This window comes from Piliocolobus tephrosceles, chromosome 7 (genome assembly GCF_002776525.5).
Source record: "Piliocolobus tephrosceles isolate RC106 chromosome 7, ASM277652v3, whole genome shotgun sequence".
Lineage (NCBI taxonomy): Eukaryota > Metazoa > Chordata > Mammalia > Primates > Cercopithecidae > Piliocolobus > Piliocolobus tephrosceles.
In genome coordinates this window covers 63810133-63825396 of record NC_045440.1, presented here as the reverse complement: position 1 = coordinate 63825396, position 15264 = coordinate 63810133, and the positions used below count along the sequence as shown (strand labels likewise).

The following is a 15264-nucleotide window of genomic DNA, read 5'->3' as shown; positions in this document are numbered from 1 at the left end:
TGCACATTTCTCCGTCTTTGACTCACAACATTCTCCTCTCCTCTCACCTTCAAATATACATACATTGCTAGGGGTGCAAAACACTGGACTGGTTTTCTACTCTGAAGATCTTCCGGGTCTCTGCTTATTCCCTCCCCTGGTGTCTGGCCTTGTGGTCACTTTACTTCTCTGAGGCTTCCATACATTATAAGTTGGGGAAAGGAAATTCATAAATTAACATTCAAACTAGTCTTTTTTTTTTTCCCCCTACCATTCGCTTCTTCCATAAATTCTTAGGCAGAGACAGGATTTTTAAAAATTTTCAGCTCACACTATTGCTATGGAAATATCACCTCATTTTCTTAGAAGGAGTTCATGGGCAGACAGGTAAATACATGAACATTAGCCAGCAGGAAGCTTCAAGGACAGTAGAGCAATGAAATGTTTTTCTGACAGTTATGCTTCCTTCCAATAAAAAGTTCCTCAAAAGTATAATAGCGAGGGTCAAATGTTTATATAAAGAACTATTTAGAGCTTTGTAATGTAAAATATTGAACCCACATCTGAGGGGTCCATTTCCTTTCAAAAACTGTTAGGGTTTTCAGTATACTTTTCTTTCTCATCATTCAACATATACAACCCAGACTAGCCTTTGTGAGCCCAAATAAATGTGCCAGTTGCAATTTGCAGCCTAACGTCACAAGGAGTAGGGCAAGCAACAGAAACTCTGAGAAAGCCTGGCAGTACTTATGCAAGTAAAATGCTATTTTTCAGCATCTTTCGCCTTATCTTCACACTTCTCTGAATTAAAAACATTATTTCTAGAAAGTCTAACAAGGTAATAACAAATCCACAAGTTCATTTTCAGCAAATGATTCCCAAACAAGGTGTTGACAGATTTTTATCATTTTGATTCCAGAGATTCTAGTCCCATGGAAGTGTTCATGGAGATTGATATATATTTATATATATTTAAAAGAAATGAAAAATGGAAGGAAGAGATATAACTAGGCTTTTTCATTAGAATGAATGATGAAAAGCGCTGACCTCACCTAGCACTCTGCCTTTTGTGAGCTTTTTATTTCATTGTCTTTGACCTGCAATCATAATCTTTATAAGAAATAGTTAATAAAAGAGGCTGAGAGGTAACCAAGAAGACCGGTGGCTAGAAATAAATGTTTCCTCAAGTATTTATTACCCTTCAGAAATATCTGTCTGAAATGTTAGTCCCATATATCCACTTTAACAGTGCAGAGGAGGGAAGTGGTAGCTGTTATTAATTTTTAAGGCTGGCTGGCAGCTTTCAGTCCAAGAACAAGGCTTAACTTTGCATTTTGAATAATGCAGAAATTTTCATTAGTTAGAATAGAATCAAAATTATGAATGATGTATTGCCTGCCAAAAAACTGACATTGTATTATATTTGCAGTTCTCTTTTAGAATAAGCTTTCTAGAAGTGTACTTAGACAAATTGGAAAGATACCAGTATTGTTTACTTATTTTATGTGTAAGTTTTGGAAAAATAATTCAAAAGACATGTCTTCCTGACGGAGGGTTGGTAATGTCATATCCAAGGGGCAGTTCATTATTGCACCTAAAAGCTAAGTGTTGGCACAAATAGTACTAGTGCATGAGATCATTGCAATTGGTTTCAGATGTTACATTTTGCTCACATCTGCCTTCTGAAGACCCTGGGACAATGTAATTACATCTGCACTTTTATTTCCTACCTCTTTCAATAAAAAACATAAAATTACCCTCAGTTGAGAACTATCAGACTCAAATGTTTGTGACTGTTTTCCATTGTCATCTCTCTTCCAGCAGATTATCATGTTAAGTTAGTCTTGGGCATATATACTTTGCTTTGAGCACCCAATTTTCGTTTTGACTGTGAGTCAATTTAAATTGACGACAACACAAGTTGTCAGTAATTCAGTAATGTAATGTATGGCCCTCATAACAAACACTAGAATTAAACTACTAATAGAATAGTCTCCTAGCAGCTGCTTCAATCCCAGTTTGAAGGGCATTGAAATAGCTGATTCAGAGATTTCTATAGAGAAACTTAAGCTAATTAAAGATGTCAAAGTCAATGGAACAACAATATCTGTCAGTGAACAATACAATTTATATACACTGAAAAGAAGGCTAATAGAAGGTTAACAAAAGTATCCATTTATATGAGTCTTTTATTTTGCATGCCATTTTGCATTTCCCAGCTTTGCTCAAACCACAAGTCTCAAGGGAAAGACTTTTGTATATTTATTGCACTAGATGATAAGACTATTGATTAATCTGCCTTTTCTCCCACTGTTAGGTACAACTGAGCACTGGTGTCTTTTGAGAGTCTTCGAACAGTTCAGTGAGGAGGAAAAGAAAGAGAACAGTTTGTTTTGGTTGTTGTTGTTGTCTTATAACTACTCAAAAGTAGGTATCTACTTTATAAGAGATTCAGCTGGGATTTATCAATTTATTAATTTTTTGACTTATTCAGTTCAAATTCCAATAACTTTCAGGTTGAAATTCCAGTTAATATTGCTCATGCTCAATCAACTGTTTTTGGCTATGCAGCCTGTGGTAGCTGTGGGTTAGAAGCATGCTACTAACCTTCTGTGTATTAACTGCATCAGGTTGTAGAACTACTAATAAAACTAAAAATAGAGATTTTGAAGTTAACCTCAAAATGAAAAGTGTTGTCATTAGAACTGCACTTTTCAAGTGACAGAAACTTTTTGTCTTATCTAGCATTAAAAAAAATAAATTGAGTAAGCATTAACTACATGATGCAATTTGTCTGCGTGTTTTCACTGCCTGATACTCTTAATCTTAGGGTCTGAGGTTTGGTCAAATAAATTGAGACAAGACCCCATTAGATTCTGGATTACAACTCATATATCATGCACCACCCATCTATTTGATGGGAAGCATTCATCAGACCCTTTTGAGGTTGTGTTCTGGAAGGAAGGTATAATGGCTAGCTACTTTGCTTCATTTTGTTACAAATTCAAACAATGATTGCAATGTAATCTCTGGTTTGGTTAGGTGTGATTTCTTTATCTAAAATAATTTATTTTTTGAAAGTAAATTAAAATTTTGAAAGTAAATTAAAATTTTGAAAGTAGGCTGGGCACAGTGGCTTACGCCTGTAATCCCAGCACTTTGGGAGGCCGAGGTGGGCGGATCACAAGGTCAGGAGATCGAGACCATCTTGGCTAACACGGGGAAACCCCGTCTCTACTAAAAATACAAAATAATTAGCCAGGCGTGGTGGCGGGCACCTGTAGTCTCAGCTACTTGGGAGACTGAGGCAGGAGAATGGCGTGAACCCGGGAGGAGGAGCTTACAGTGAGCGGAGATTGCGCCCCTGCACTCCAGCCTCAGCGACAGAGCGAGACTCTGTTTCAAAAAAAAAATTTTTTTTTGAAAGTAAATTAAAATATGAGTCCTTAACAGAGTTGTGCCAAGAAGTGTCTTATACATCAGCAGGTGCTCAATCAAGGCCATTTGTTGACCTATGCTGCTAAAGCTCTATCATATAACTGCAGGTCATAATATTAATAAATGTTTTTCTTTTGGGTGTTCTGCTAATACATGATTTAGCTTTTAAGTATCCCGTTAACTTTTTTTTAGCACCTCGTAATTTTTTTTTTTTTTTTTTGCATCTCACCTGGAAGGTTGTAAATTTTAGTTTTTTTTCATTGCATTTTATGTAGTTTATATACATGTAGATCTTTCTGTAATGTATTATTGTATTGATATCACTACTGTTACTCAGACTTCAAAGTTCTGCCACCAACATGCCTAAAATTGTTAGTAGACAAAACAACCGTTGATTGTCTACTCAGCATAATGGTTAGATGTCTGATGAAAAGTTGCTAAGATATATGACAGCAGTCCTTGGCTTTCTGAGTCTCTGCACGTGCTCTTACAAATTGAGAGTTTCAATATGTAGCGTCACCTTATTTGTGTGCAATTCAGTCTGTCAACTTTTGACTGTAACTTTAGTATGCTGAGTTCAATCATTTTAGACTCCAAATATAAAAGAGTTCATAACCCTGTAATGATTAGTTTTGGAAGCTGTATCTCATTCAAAAGGAACCCACAGGAAGAGAGAAAACAGTACTTACATGTGTCTTCTTCTTCCATGGAAATACTGATCACATAACAGGCATACACAAAACCCACCAACTGCAAAAGGGAAAACATGTGTACCTTAAGAATCTATGCCAAGTTTCCACACTTAAAGAGCCAATATAATCTAATAAAGATAAAAATTTATGAGCAACTTTTAAGAATTTGCAGTAGAAAACAGTCTTTCAAAATGATAGCTGTGATTTTAAAAGAGCCTTTTCATTTCTATGTAGCCACAATAGCTTTCTAAAAAGTACACAGAAATGGGGGAAAAAACCAATTTCTAGGCATTTCACTTAGATTTTGATTTGGGACTTACAGTTCTTGTATTTTATAATCAGCAAAGATTATTAAGAAATCCATTTTAAACTTTTGATTTTTTTCTGATGATTGAGCATTTTGTACTAGCACTCATTAACTGTAACTATTTTAATGTTTAAAAGCTACAGAAGGAATCAAAACATGTTGCTTATAAATTAAATACCAATCATCTACTTAATTATTTAAAATGTTCTGGGAATGTAAATCATATTTAGATACTAAATTGCTTTGTTAATCATACCACAAGAAAACACATTAACTTGCTGGTGATTCAGTAGTGATAAAACAAAATAGAAGAGATAATTTGTACTTTGGATACTAGTAGTTCAGAGAATAAATGCAGGTGTAGAATTTAACCTCTGCATTTATGATGCTAAGAGGATGATTTTTATTCCATGGAGCCAAAGACACTGCAATTCCTAGAGGACAAAATTGTCAATGAATCTAGTCCAGTCTAAAAATACTTACTATAAGCACTTCAATAGGTATGAAAAATAGATACTTAATAGCTGCTGTAGTTTATCTTCTTGCCTTTGTTAACAGTTGTTTCCACCCTTTACCACCATTATAAAATAACACTGGGAAAAGAAACTTTTTCTGATAGTCCTGGTATCAAAGGCTGAAGTTTCCAATGCAGAGAACAAGATATCTGAGGCTTTTGACTGCCCACGTGAATTAGGACCCTGAGCTTGTAATCCATCTCTGGACTGTCTAGACAAAGGTCAAGAAGCCCTGAGAGGATGAGAGGTTAGGGAAAAGTTTAGGGTGAGGTCTTAGGAGAAGGACTTACAGAGAAATCTGCCAGGGTGCTGATGGCTCCTCCTACCCAGCGGGCACCTCCTCTCACCTCAAACCAAGTGAGGGGGTGCTTCAGAAAGCACTGGGGGAGCTTAACATTTCTTACACTTTGGGCAACATGGGGGCTTGGCAACCAACCCACACTTGGAAGAGTCAAAAGGCAAGAGGCTGTGTCTAGAGGGGCTTTTGGTAGCAGTGTGTGGAGACAGGACTGGGTGGAATTGGCAGGGTAGGATGTGTGTGTGTGTCCTTAGCCTGGGGATACGGCCTCTGGAGAGATCTTCCTGTGCTGTTCTGGAGTTGGAGCCATCCCAGAGGACTTCCTGGAAGGGCAGGTGACCTCAGAAAAAGGAGGGTGGTACTTTGGCTATAGAAGGCAAGTAGGGGTGCAAAGTGGCAAACCAGGGAGGCTGATCATCCGAGAAACAGGTAGGGATCTTAAAGGAGGGGTGTGGTGGGATTCTGAAGAACCCCTAAAAGCACCCCACGAGAAGAAGCATGAGCGTGTAGGAGCTGTCACACCCAGAGAGTATCCCTGCCAGATTACAGTGGAACCCGTCATGCTAACACCTTATTCCCTCCTTTTGTCCCATCATTCCTCCTTCTACTTCATCCCCACAACAACGCAGAGGAACAGTGAGAGAAGTGGATTGAGAAGAGGAGGAAGCAGTGCTGTGTTCCCTCCTCTGCAAATCTGCAAGCTGAACTCAGGCCCAAGCTGAGCGGGAGAGCTTTTAAGTGGATGAGAATTTGCAGTGACCTGGACTAGATATTTAATATCTCTGAGGAGCTAAAAGAGCTATAAATTCTGCTTGAAATATGATCCAAAGGGTGAGATGGAACAAAGCGGTAATGTGTACTTGAAGGGGCAGTGAGAGAACAAACAAAATTGCCTTTTGACTGTATTCTAGCAACCCATTCAGTAAACCAGTTACATACACAAGAAAGAAATGGCCCCAATCCTATCACTAATAGCTTTACAATAGATTTCTTTCCAATCTTTCTCTCTTGGAGTTGCTATGTATCACTTATACTCGTATGACCCAAGTTAATACTCTCCATAAGCTTAATTATTAATGACTACGTAAATTTGTATTATTTAAATATACTGCTATGTATTAAAGTAATGTTCTATTATCAAAAGTTGTTTTCAAGTTATAAATAATATTATGAAAAATATTAATGTTTTTCCTGAATTTTTGATGATCGGATTCCCAGAGGTAAAATTATTATTGCAGACGTGCCATTGAATATTTTTATGACCATTTTTTATACATTATTGGTTTTCAGAAAGTTTGTATCATCTATCCTACCACAGCAGTGACTGAAAATGCTTGCTTTTCCATACCATAGGATAGTTCCACTTAAAAATACATGTCAAGAAAATAAACAGAATGGCATCTCTTCATTTATTTATTTTTGCAATAGTTCTCTTTCATCTAACGTATTTTCATATTTTATGAGTCATTTATGTTTTTTCTTTTGTGAATGACCTCAGAAGTTCTTTGCCATTTATTAACTTGATCTTGTTTTCGTTAATTTATATGAGCTCTTATGGGGGAGAGCCTTTGCTGTATTTGTTGCAAATTTTGTTTCTTTATATTAGCCTGTGATAGTGATGGTTTCATAATGTGGGAACATTTTATTACTAAACTGTATGTTAGAAGGCATTTGCCAGCAAACAACTTTCTAGTTCTTGGTGGGTTCTCCCTTAGGGGTATGTGTGTATATGTGTATACCTGGAAGCATGCATACGTGTAAATCAAGAACTCTCTTGCATGAGTCTTCTGTTGCTGCTGTAAGAGATTGCTGCAAACTTAGTGGCTTGAAACAACACAAATCTTACAGTTATGAAGGTCAGTTGTCTGAAATGGGCCTTATGAGGCTAATATCAAGGTGTCAGCAGGGCTGTACTCCTAGAAGATCTGGCAAACTGTTTCCTTGCCTTTTTCAGCCACAAGAGGATGCCTGCATTCCTTAGCTGCTGATTCTGTCTCAGGCTGCCATCTCTCTGGTCCTTCCTTCCCCGCCTTCCTATCTTGCTGTTAAGGATGTTGGACACACCTGGACAACTTAGGACAATCCCTCTGTGTTAAGGTCACACGATTATCAATCAATTTTATCTGCAACCTTTATTCATTCTCCTTTGCCATGTGCAGTGATTTATTCACAGGTTCCAGAGATGAGGATGTGGAAATCTTTAGGGAACTGTTATTCTATCTATCACATCTGCCTATCACATGTGAACTCATATTTAGACTCGCAGCAGGTTCTGCACAATTTAGGCCACAGTGGAGATGGAGAAATGACACTGAGAAAATTACTTAAATCTTACACAGGAACAGAAAACCAAACACCTCATGTTCTCACTCATTAGTGGGAGTTGAAGAATGGGAACACATGGACACATGCAGGGGAATATCACACACCAGGGCCTGTGGGGGGCAAGGAGAGGGAGAGCATCAGGACAAATACCTAATGCATGCAGGGCTTAAAACCTAAATGACAGATTGATGGGCGCAGCAAGCCACCATGGCACATGCATACCTATGTAACAAGCCTGCATGTTCTTCACGTGTATCCTAGAACTTAAAGTGTAATAGCAAAACAAAACAAAACAAAAAGATTAAAGTAACCACTCAAAAAACTTAAAAAAAGAAAATTACTTAAGTTTTAATGTATGAAGTATGATTATGACATCCTAATTTTAAAAAATGATGAGAGGAAAATTTGACAAGTCACAGTTCAAAGCAATCCACTCTTGTCAGCAAATGCCATCTTTTAATATTGGGAAGAAACCATTATCATCAATTTGGTGTTTTTACATCTAGTCCATGTTTTCTCATCCTACCTACAAATATAAATCCTAACAGCAGAATATAGTTATTTAATTAATTTATTTAACTTTTATTTTAGGTTTGGGGCTACATGTTTGTTACACAGGCAAACACGTGGCAGGGGGTTTGTTGTACAGATTATTTCATCACACAGGTATTAAGTCCAGTACCCAATAGTTATCTTTTCTGCTCCTCTTCTTCCTCCCATCCTCCATCCTCAAGTAGACCCCAGTGTCTATTGTTTCCTTCTTTGTGTTCATAAGTTCTTATCATTTAGCTCTCATTTATAAGTGAGAACATGTGGTATTTGGTTTTCTGTTCCTGCTTAGTTTGCTAAGGAAAATATTCTCCAGTTCCATCCATTTTCCCCAAAATATATGATTTCATTATTTTTATGGCTGCATAGTATTCCATGGTGTATATATACCACAATTTCTTTATCCAGTCTATCATTGATGGACATTTGGGTTGATTCCATGCTTTTACTATTGAGAACAGTGTAGCAATAAACATAGGCATGCATATCTCTTTATAATAGAGTGATTTATATTCCTTTGGGTATATACCCAGTAACAGGATTGCTGGATTGCATGGTAGTTCTGCTTTTTGCCCTTTGAGGAATGGCCACACTGATTTTCACGATGATTGATCTAATTTACACTTCCACCAAAAGTGTATAAGCAGATCATAATTATTTTACATAGCACATTTCAAAGAGTTTTCTTGACAATTTCAATTCTGGGAGTATTGTCTTTTCACTTTGATTAGTTCATTGTTGTTTTTATTTTGCATTGTACCTGACAGGGAGCTTGTACTAGGAGGACACGCGTCAACTCTGCTATTAAAAAAATTCATACAAGTCCATAATTAGTTTTATCTTTAATGCATGGATTCTTCTAAGAAAACATCTATGCCACTTGAAATTTTGTGAACATTAGTTTTCTTAAAAACAGGTAATATAATCTGTAAATCTACTAAATCCTGCACAGAGATTGTAATTCATCTCAATACACCCAACACAATCGTCACTGCTAACTGCATTACACTATGGAGTTTTGCTCCCCCACAGGCTACTGCTAGCATAGTCATGCATCACGTAACAACATTTCCATCAGTGATGAACCACATAAATAATGGTGGTTTCATGAAATTATAATGGGGCTGAAAAATTCCTATTGACATCATAGCTGTTGTGACATCATAGCACATGCAACACTCACATATTTGTGCTAATGCTGTTGTAAACAAATCTACTGCACTGCCAATCATATAAAAGTATAGCAAACACAAATACGTATAGTATATAATACTTGATATTGATAGTGAACAACGATGCTACTGGTTTATGTTTTTATACTATACTTCTTACTGTAGAGTGTACTCCTTCTACCTTAAAAAAAAAAAAAGTTCAATGCAAAACAGCCTCAGGCAGGTCCTTCAGAAGGTGTTTCAGAAGGCATTGTTATCATAGGAGATGACAGCTTCATGTCTGTTATTGCCACTGAAAACCTCCCCATGAAAGAGGATATGGAGTATGGAGGGAGAAGACAGCAATATTGATGATACTGACCCCAGAGATATTGATGATTAGGCTGAGGCTAATGTGTCTGTTTGGATCTCAGTTTTTTCTTTTTTCTTTTTCTTTTTTTTTTGAGATGGAGTCTCGCTCTGTCGCCCAGGCTGGAGTGCAGTGGCTGGATCTCAGCTCACTGCAGGCTCCGCCTCCCGGGTTTTCGCCATTCTCCTGCCTCAGCTTCCCGAGTAGCTGGGACTACAGCCGCCCCCCACTCACCTCGCCCAGCTAGTCTCTTGTATCTTTTAGTAGAGACCGGGTTTCACCGTGTTAGCTAGGATGGTCTCGATCTCCTGACCTCGTGATCCGCCCGTCTCGGCCTCCCAAAGTGCTGGGATTACAGGCTTGAGCCACCGGGCCCGGCCCAGTTTTTTCTTTTCTTTACTTTTCTTTTTTTTTCTTTGAGACAGAGTTTCGCTCTTGCTGCCCAGGCTGGAGTGCAATGGCGCAATCTCAGCTCACCAGAACCTCTGCCTCCTAGGTTCAGAGGATTCTCCTGCCTCAGTCTCCTGAGTTGCTGGGAGTACAAGCATGCACCACCATGCCCGGCTAATTGTGTATTTTTAGTAGAGACGGGATTTCTCCATGTTGGTCAGGCTGGTCTCGAACTGCCGATCTCAGGGTATCTGCCCGCCTTGACCTCCCAAAGTGCTGGAATTAGAGGCGTGAGCCACCGTGACTAGCTGGATCTTAGTTTTTAACAAATAAGTTTAAAAAGTTAAAAAAATATTAACAGAAAAAGGTTTATAAACAAGGATGTAAAGAAAAAATATTTTTGTACAACTGCACAAGGTTGATGTGTTTGTGTTACAAGCTAAGTGCTATTTTAAGAGTCAAAATTTTCTTTAAAAAGTTTATAAACTAAAAAAGTTACAGTAAGCCAAGATGAATCTGTTACTGAAGAAAGTAAATTTAAAAAAATAAATGTAGTATAGCCTAAGTGTACAGTGATTGTAGTCCACAGCAGTGTGGAGTAACATCCTAGGCCTTCACATTCACCGATCACTCCCCTCACCGACTCACCGAGAGCAACTTCCAGTCCTGCAAGCTCCAACTATGGTAAGTGCCATATACAGGCTTATCAACTTTTACGTGTTATACCGTATTTTTACTGCACTTCTTCTATATTTAGATATATTTAGATGCATAAACACTTACCATCGTGTTACAATTGCCTATAGTATTCAGTACAGTAACAGTGCTATAGAGGTTTGTAGCCTAGGTGTGTAGTAGGCTTCACCACTGAGGTCTGTGTAAGTAAACTCTATGATGTTCCCACAGTGATGAAATCGCCTAAGGCCGCATTTCTCAGAATTTATCCCGGTAGTTAAGTAACATAAGACCTTCTGGCATATAGGCCTAGTAAGGCTACCAGTGTTAAACTATAAGTCAGATATTGTTACTAGCTAATGTTCCTTAGGTTTTTAGATAAAAATAAACAGAAAGAGAAGCTGCAACTTCCCATGCTTCCATGGATTATCCTGTGTATCCCTTTCAATACATGCATTTTCTGTTGTTATTTTGTGTACCTCTTTGAATTCATTACTTTGGGGAACTGACTTCGAAGATGATCCTTTAGCTTGAAAAACAGTCAGTAAGTTTGGGCGACATGAGTTCTAGTGTCATAAACATTGATAAATCAGATTTCTTTTGAAATCTAAGGAGCTAGACCAAGCAGCAGCCAGGCAGATCAAGATTCTCTTCCTATCCACTGTGACTAAAATGACTGACACTCTGGATTTTCTTTCAGTGGCAATGCAAGGAAGGAGAAGGATAGTAACAGAATGGAGGAATCAGGCTGCACTGAAAAATTTCTGTACGAGGAGTTCTGTTGTTTTGCATACAGACAGAAATTTAGATGAGGCATTGCGAATTCTGTGTTGGAAGTTGCTTATTGGATAGTAAGTCCATAGTTGCTTGATATTTTTTGTATTCCAATGATTATCCCTCCACAACAAACTCAGGTAAGTTAAATCTCACAAATCATTATTTTTTCATCCATATAGGTGAGAGGTAAGCAAAGATATATCAAAACGTTTTGATTGAGTACTATGGGACTTTTCCAGTGTAAAGCTAAAGTGTTCATGATAGCTCAATGCCACAGTGAATATTATTTTCTAACGTTCTAATACATTGCCTCCCCTCTTTTTTTGGAAAAAATATAATACTTCTACCTACACCTTTATATTGAATTAAAGTGAATTATTATTTTGTCTTTTTTGATGTTTTTCAATATGAGAATGATGCCTAAAGTGTATGTTTGCATATTGTTAGCCTCTTTGACAGGACATATGTATTTCGGTGTTTTCTAATATTGGCTCATTCGATTTGTCATGCTAGAGTCCATCAGCATTTATTGGTTGGTCCATCAGCATTTACTGGTTGATCCATTGGCATTTACTGGAAGAAAGGCCAGAGGATTGATGAGAACGTCTCTTGAGAACAAACTCAGTCATGCTGATACATTGTTTTCACATATCAATATGTGGTGTTGATTTGATGGAGTTGAGCCTGGAAATCCAACGGGAGATCAATTTCCCTTAAAAAAAAAATCCTATCCCGATGGAAGAATCTTGACCTGAAACTAAATGTATACTACCCTCTACTAGATTATCTTTCCACTGTTGCAAGAGGACTGGAAATTGTTAACTGTTAGTAGTTGAACTAGATATTATTTTGTTACATATTCACACATTTAAGGATAAAAATCTAGGTACCCTCTAAGAAATCTTTATAATATAAAATAAAATTGTATTTGTTGCAGGAAATCTTTATGTGATTTTAATGCACACTTTCTTCTAGGCTAAAAAGAAAGATGTTGACCAGATGACTAACATTGAAAAATAAATGCAAAGCTTTGCAGTCTTGATTTTATCCTTCAAGTAAGTACAGTTGAAATTCAAAGAGAGGTTTGGGAGGAGGATGAGGCAGTAAGCAAGTTATATATGAGAAGATGGTTATAGATGAACTTTTATGAAGGCAACAGAGAGTAAGCTCTTTGGATATTTTTTTCAGAAATATGTGTTTACTTAAGTTCTATGTAACTTATACTTTTTTCTCATAGTTTTAAGACCATGGATTATTCTAAAAATATTGATTTAACTGCATTTTCTGAAAAGATCCATTGTCTATGTGCTAAAGAGAACTGGTCAATTTATTTATTTTTCCTTTTCCAAATAACTAGTCTTTTGATGGACAGAAAGTAAGGTCAGTTTTTTAATATGGAAGCATGTTATGCCTCCCTATCCAGTGAATATTTTCTTACTGATAAATGTGGGAATGCATAATTTTAAAAGAACAGAGAAATGTATAGAAGAAAAAATTTGTCAGATCTAACTATTCACTAATGGACTTTAATATTGTCTTGATAGACGACATGAAAGAATTTTTGGTCAGGCAATTGAGACAGACAGTACCATTAGCTGAAAACAATAAGACGATGACATGCCATGCTAGAAATATTAAATCATTCTTCAAGTCCTCAAACAGAATTTGGAACCATAATCTCAATATTATTATAAATGAATTAATTAAAACATTTTCTTTTACTTTTGCCTTATTGATGGGCACACTCATAAAATATTTATTCCAAAAATTACTTTTGCTATTGTGCTTAACCAAACTGCTGCTTAATTAATAATGTTACCCTCATGAGAAACTGTCTAGACATCATGTTAATAAGCAATTTGTAGATGACTGACTGTTGTGTAGTACTTGATTTCCCCGAATTTGAATTTAAATAGTCCCTGTGGCTTTCTGCTTGTCTACAAGAAGTGGAAAATGCATTCTTGCCAATAACAAACACATACAAAGTAAATAACATCAGCATAACAATCTTGATTATCTCTGCTTTTAATAAAGTTTTGAAAGGGATCATTCATTTTAAAGATATCTTCTGTCTTCTCTCACTAAAGGTATCCATTTCTGTAGTTATATAATTTAAAATAACTTTCTTCTCTATATTGTAAATTCTGACAGCATACTTTCCATCTTCTTTGATATATTTAATTAATCTTTGATATATTTAATTAATGCAAATGACATAAAACTACATTCTAACTCCACTTTTTGTTAAGAGATTATTATTTTTTTTTTTTTGCAAATAGAATTTGTATGTGGGGTTGGTTTGTTTTGACCTGCAGGCCTTGTATAAGAATTGACTAGATTAGGTTTCATACCTGTAGATACTAGGAGGATAACCACTGGCTGTGTGTTCTGCTAGTTGTGACTCTCACTAAGAATGAATTAAAAAATTGAGTCATCCCTGAAATCATGTGTCTTTAGTGGCCTCTTTTATGTGAAATAGATGGATAAAAATCTCATCCAGAGCTCAGAGAAGAGATGATTGCTGGACTTGAAGAAAGACAGAAGGATCCTTGAACAACATAACTCCCCAATCACTCTCCTGTTTCCCCACATTCATACCAACATTGAAGTCTTAAAGCTTAAGAGAATTCTTAAGGAATGATAGAAGTTTCTCTATTTAATACATGGTGTATTAGTCTGTCTCATGCTGCTAATAAAGACATACCTAAGACTGGGTAATTTACAAAGGAAAGAGGTTTAATGGACTCACAGTTCCATTGCTGAGGAGGCCTCACAATCATGGCAGAAGGCAAAGGTGGAGAAAAGTCATGTCTTACATGGCAGGAGGCAAGAGAGTGTGTGCAGGGGAACTCCTCTTTATAAAACCATCAGATATTGTGAGACTTATTCACTACCATGAGAACAGCGTGGGAAAGACCCACAGCCAAGATTCAACTACCTCCCACTGGGTCCTTCCCATGACATGTGGGAATTATGGGAGCTATAATTCAAGATGAGATTTGGATGGGGACACAGCCAAACCATAACATTCCACTCCTGGCCCAAATCTCATGTCCTCACATTTCAAAATGAATCCTGCCTTCCCAACTGTCCCCCAAAGTCTTAATGCATTTTAGTATTAACCCAAAAGTCCAGAGTCCAAAGTCTCATCTGAGACAAAGCAAGTCCCTTCCACCTATGAGCCTGTAAAATCAAAAACAAGTTAGTTACTTCCAAGATACCATGGGGATACAGGCATTGGGTAAATACACCTGTTTCAAATGGGAGAAATTGGCCAAACAAAGGGGCTACAGGCCCCTCGAAAGTTCAAAATCCAGCAGGGAAGTAAGCTCCAAAATGATCTCCTTTGATTCCATGTCATACATACAGGTCATACTGACGTAAGGGGTGGGTTCCCATGGTCTTGAATAGCTCTACAGCTGTGGCTTTGCAGGGTATCACCCCCATCCTGGCTGCTTTCATAGACTGACATTGTCTGTGGATTTTCTAGGTCTACGGTGCAAGATGCTGGTAGATGTACCATTCTGGGGTCTGAAGGACAGTGACCCTCTTCTCATAGCTCCACTAGGCATTGCCCCAGTGGGGACTCTGTGTGGGGATTCCCACTGCACATTTCCCTTCTGCACTGCACCAGCAGAGGTTCTCCATGAGGACTCTGCTCCTGCAGCACACCTCTGCCTGGACATCCAGGTATTTCCATACATCCTCTGAAATGTAGGTGGAAGTTCTCAAACCTCAATTCTTAACTTATGTGCCCCTGCAGGCCCAATACCATGTGTAAGCTGCCAAGGCTTGGGG

The 15264-nt window shown here is 37.5% G+C and overlaps 1 protein-coding gene across 1 annotated transcript in view; it reads right to left on the bottom strand.

Annotated features, from left to right (window-relative positions):
* Positions 1-15264, bottom strand: part of NKAIN3 (sodium/potassium transporting ATPase interacting 3) — a 739166-nt gene that overhangs the window by 81023 nt on the left and 642879 nt on the right. The window contains exon 5 of the mRNA XM_023222386.3: positions 4107-4167. Within this exon, the coding sequence (XP_023078154.1) occupies positions 4107-4167 (61 nt within the window). The remainder of the gene's footprint in view (positions 1-4106; positions 4168-15264) is intronic.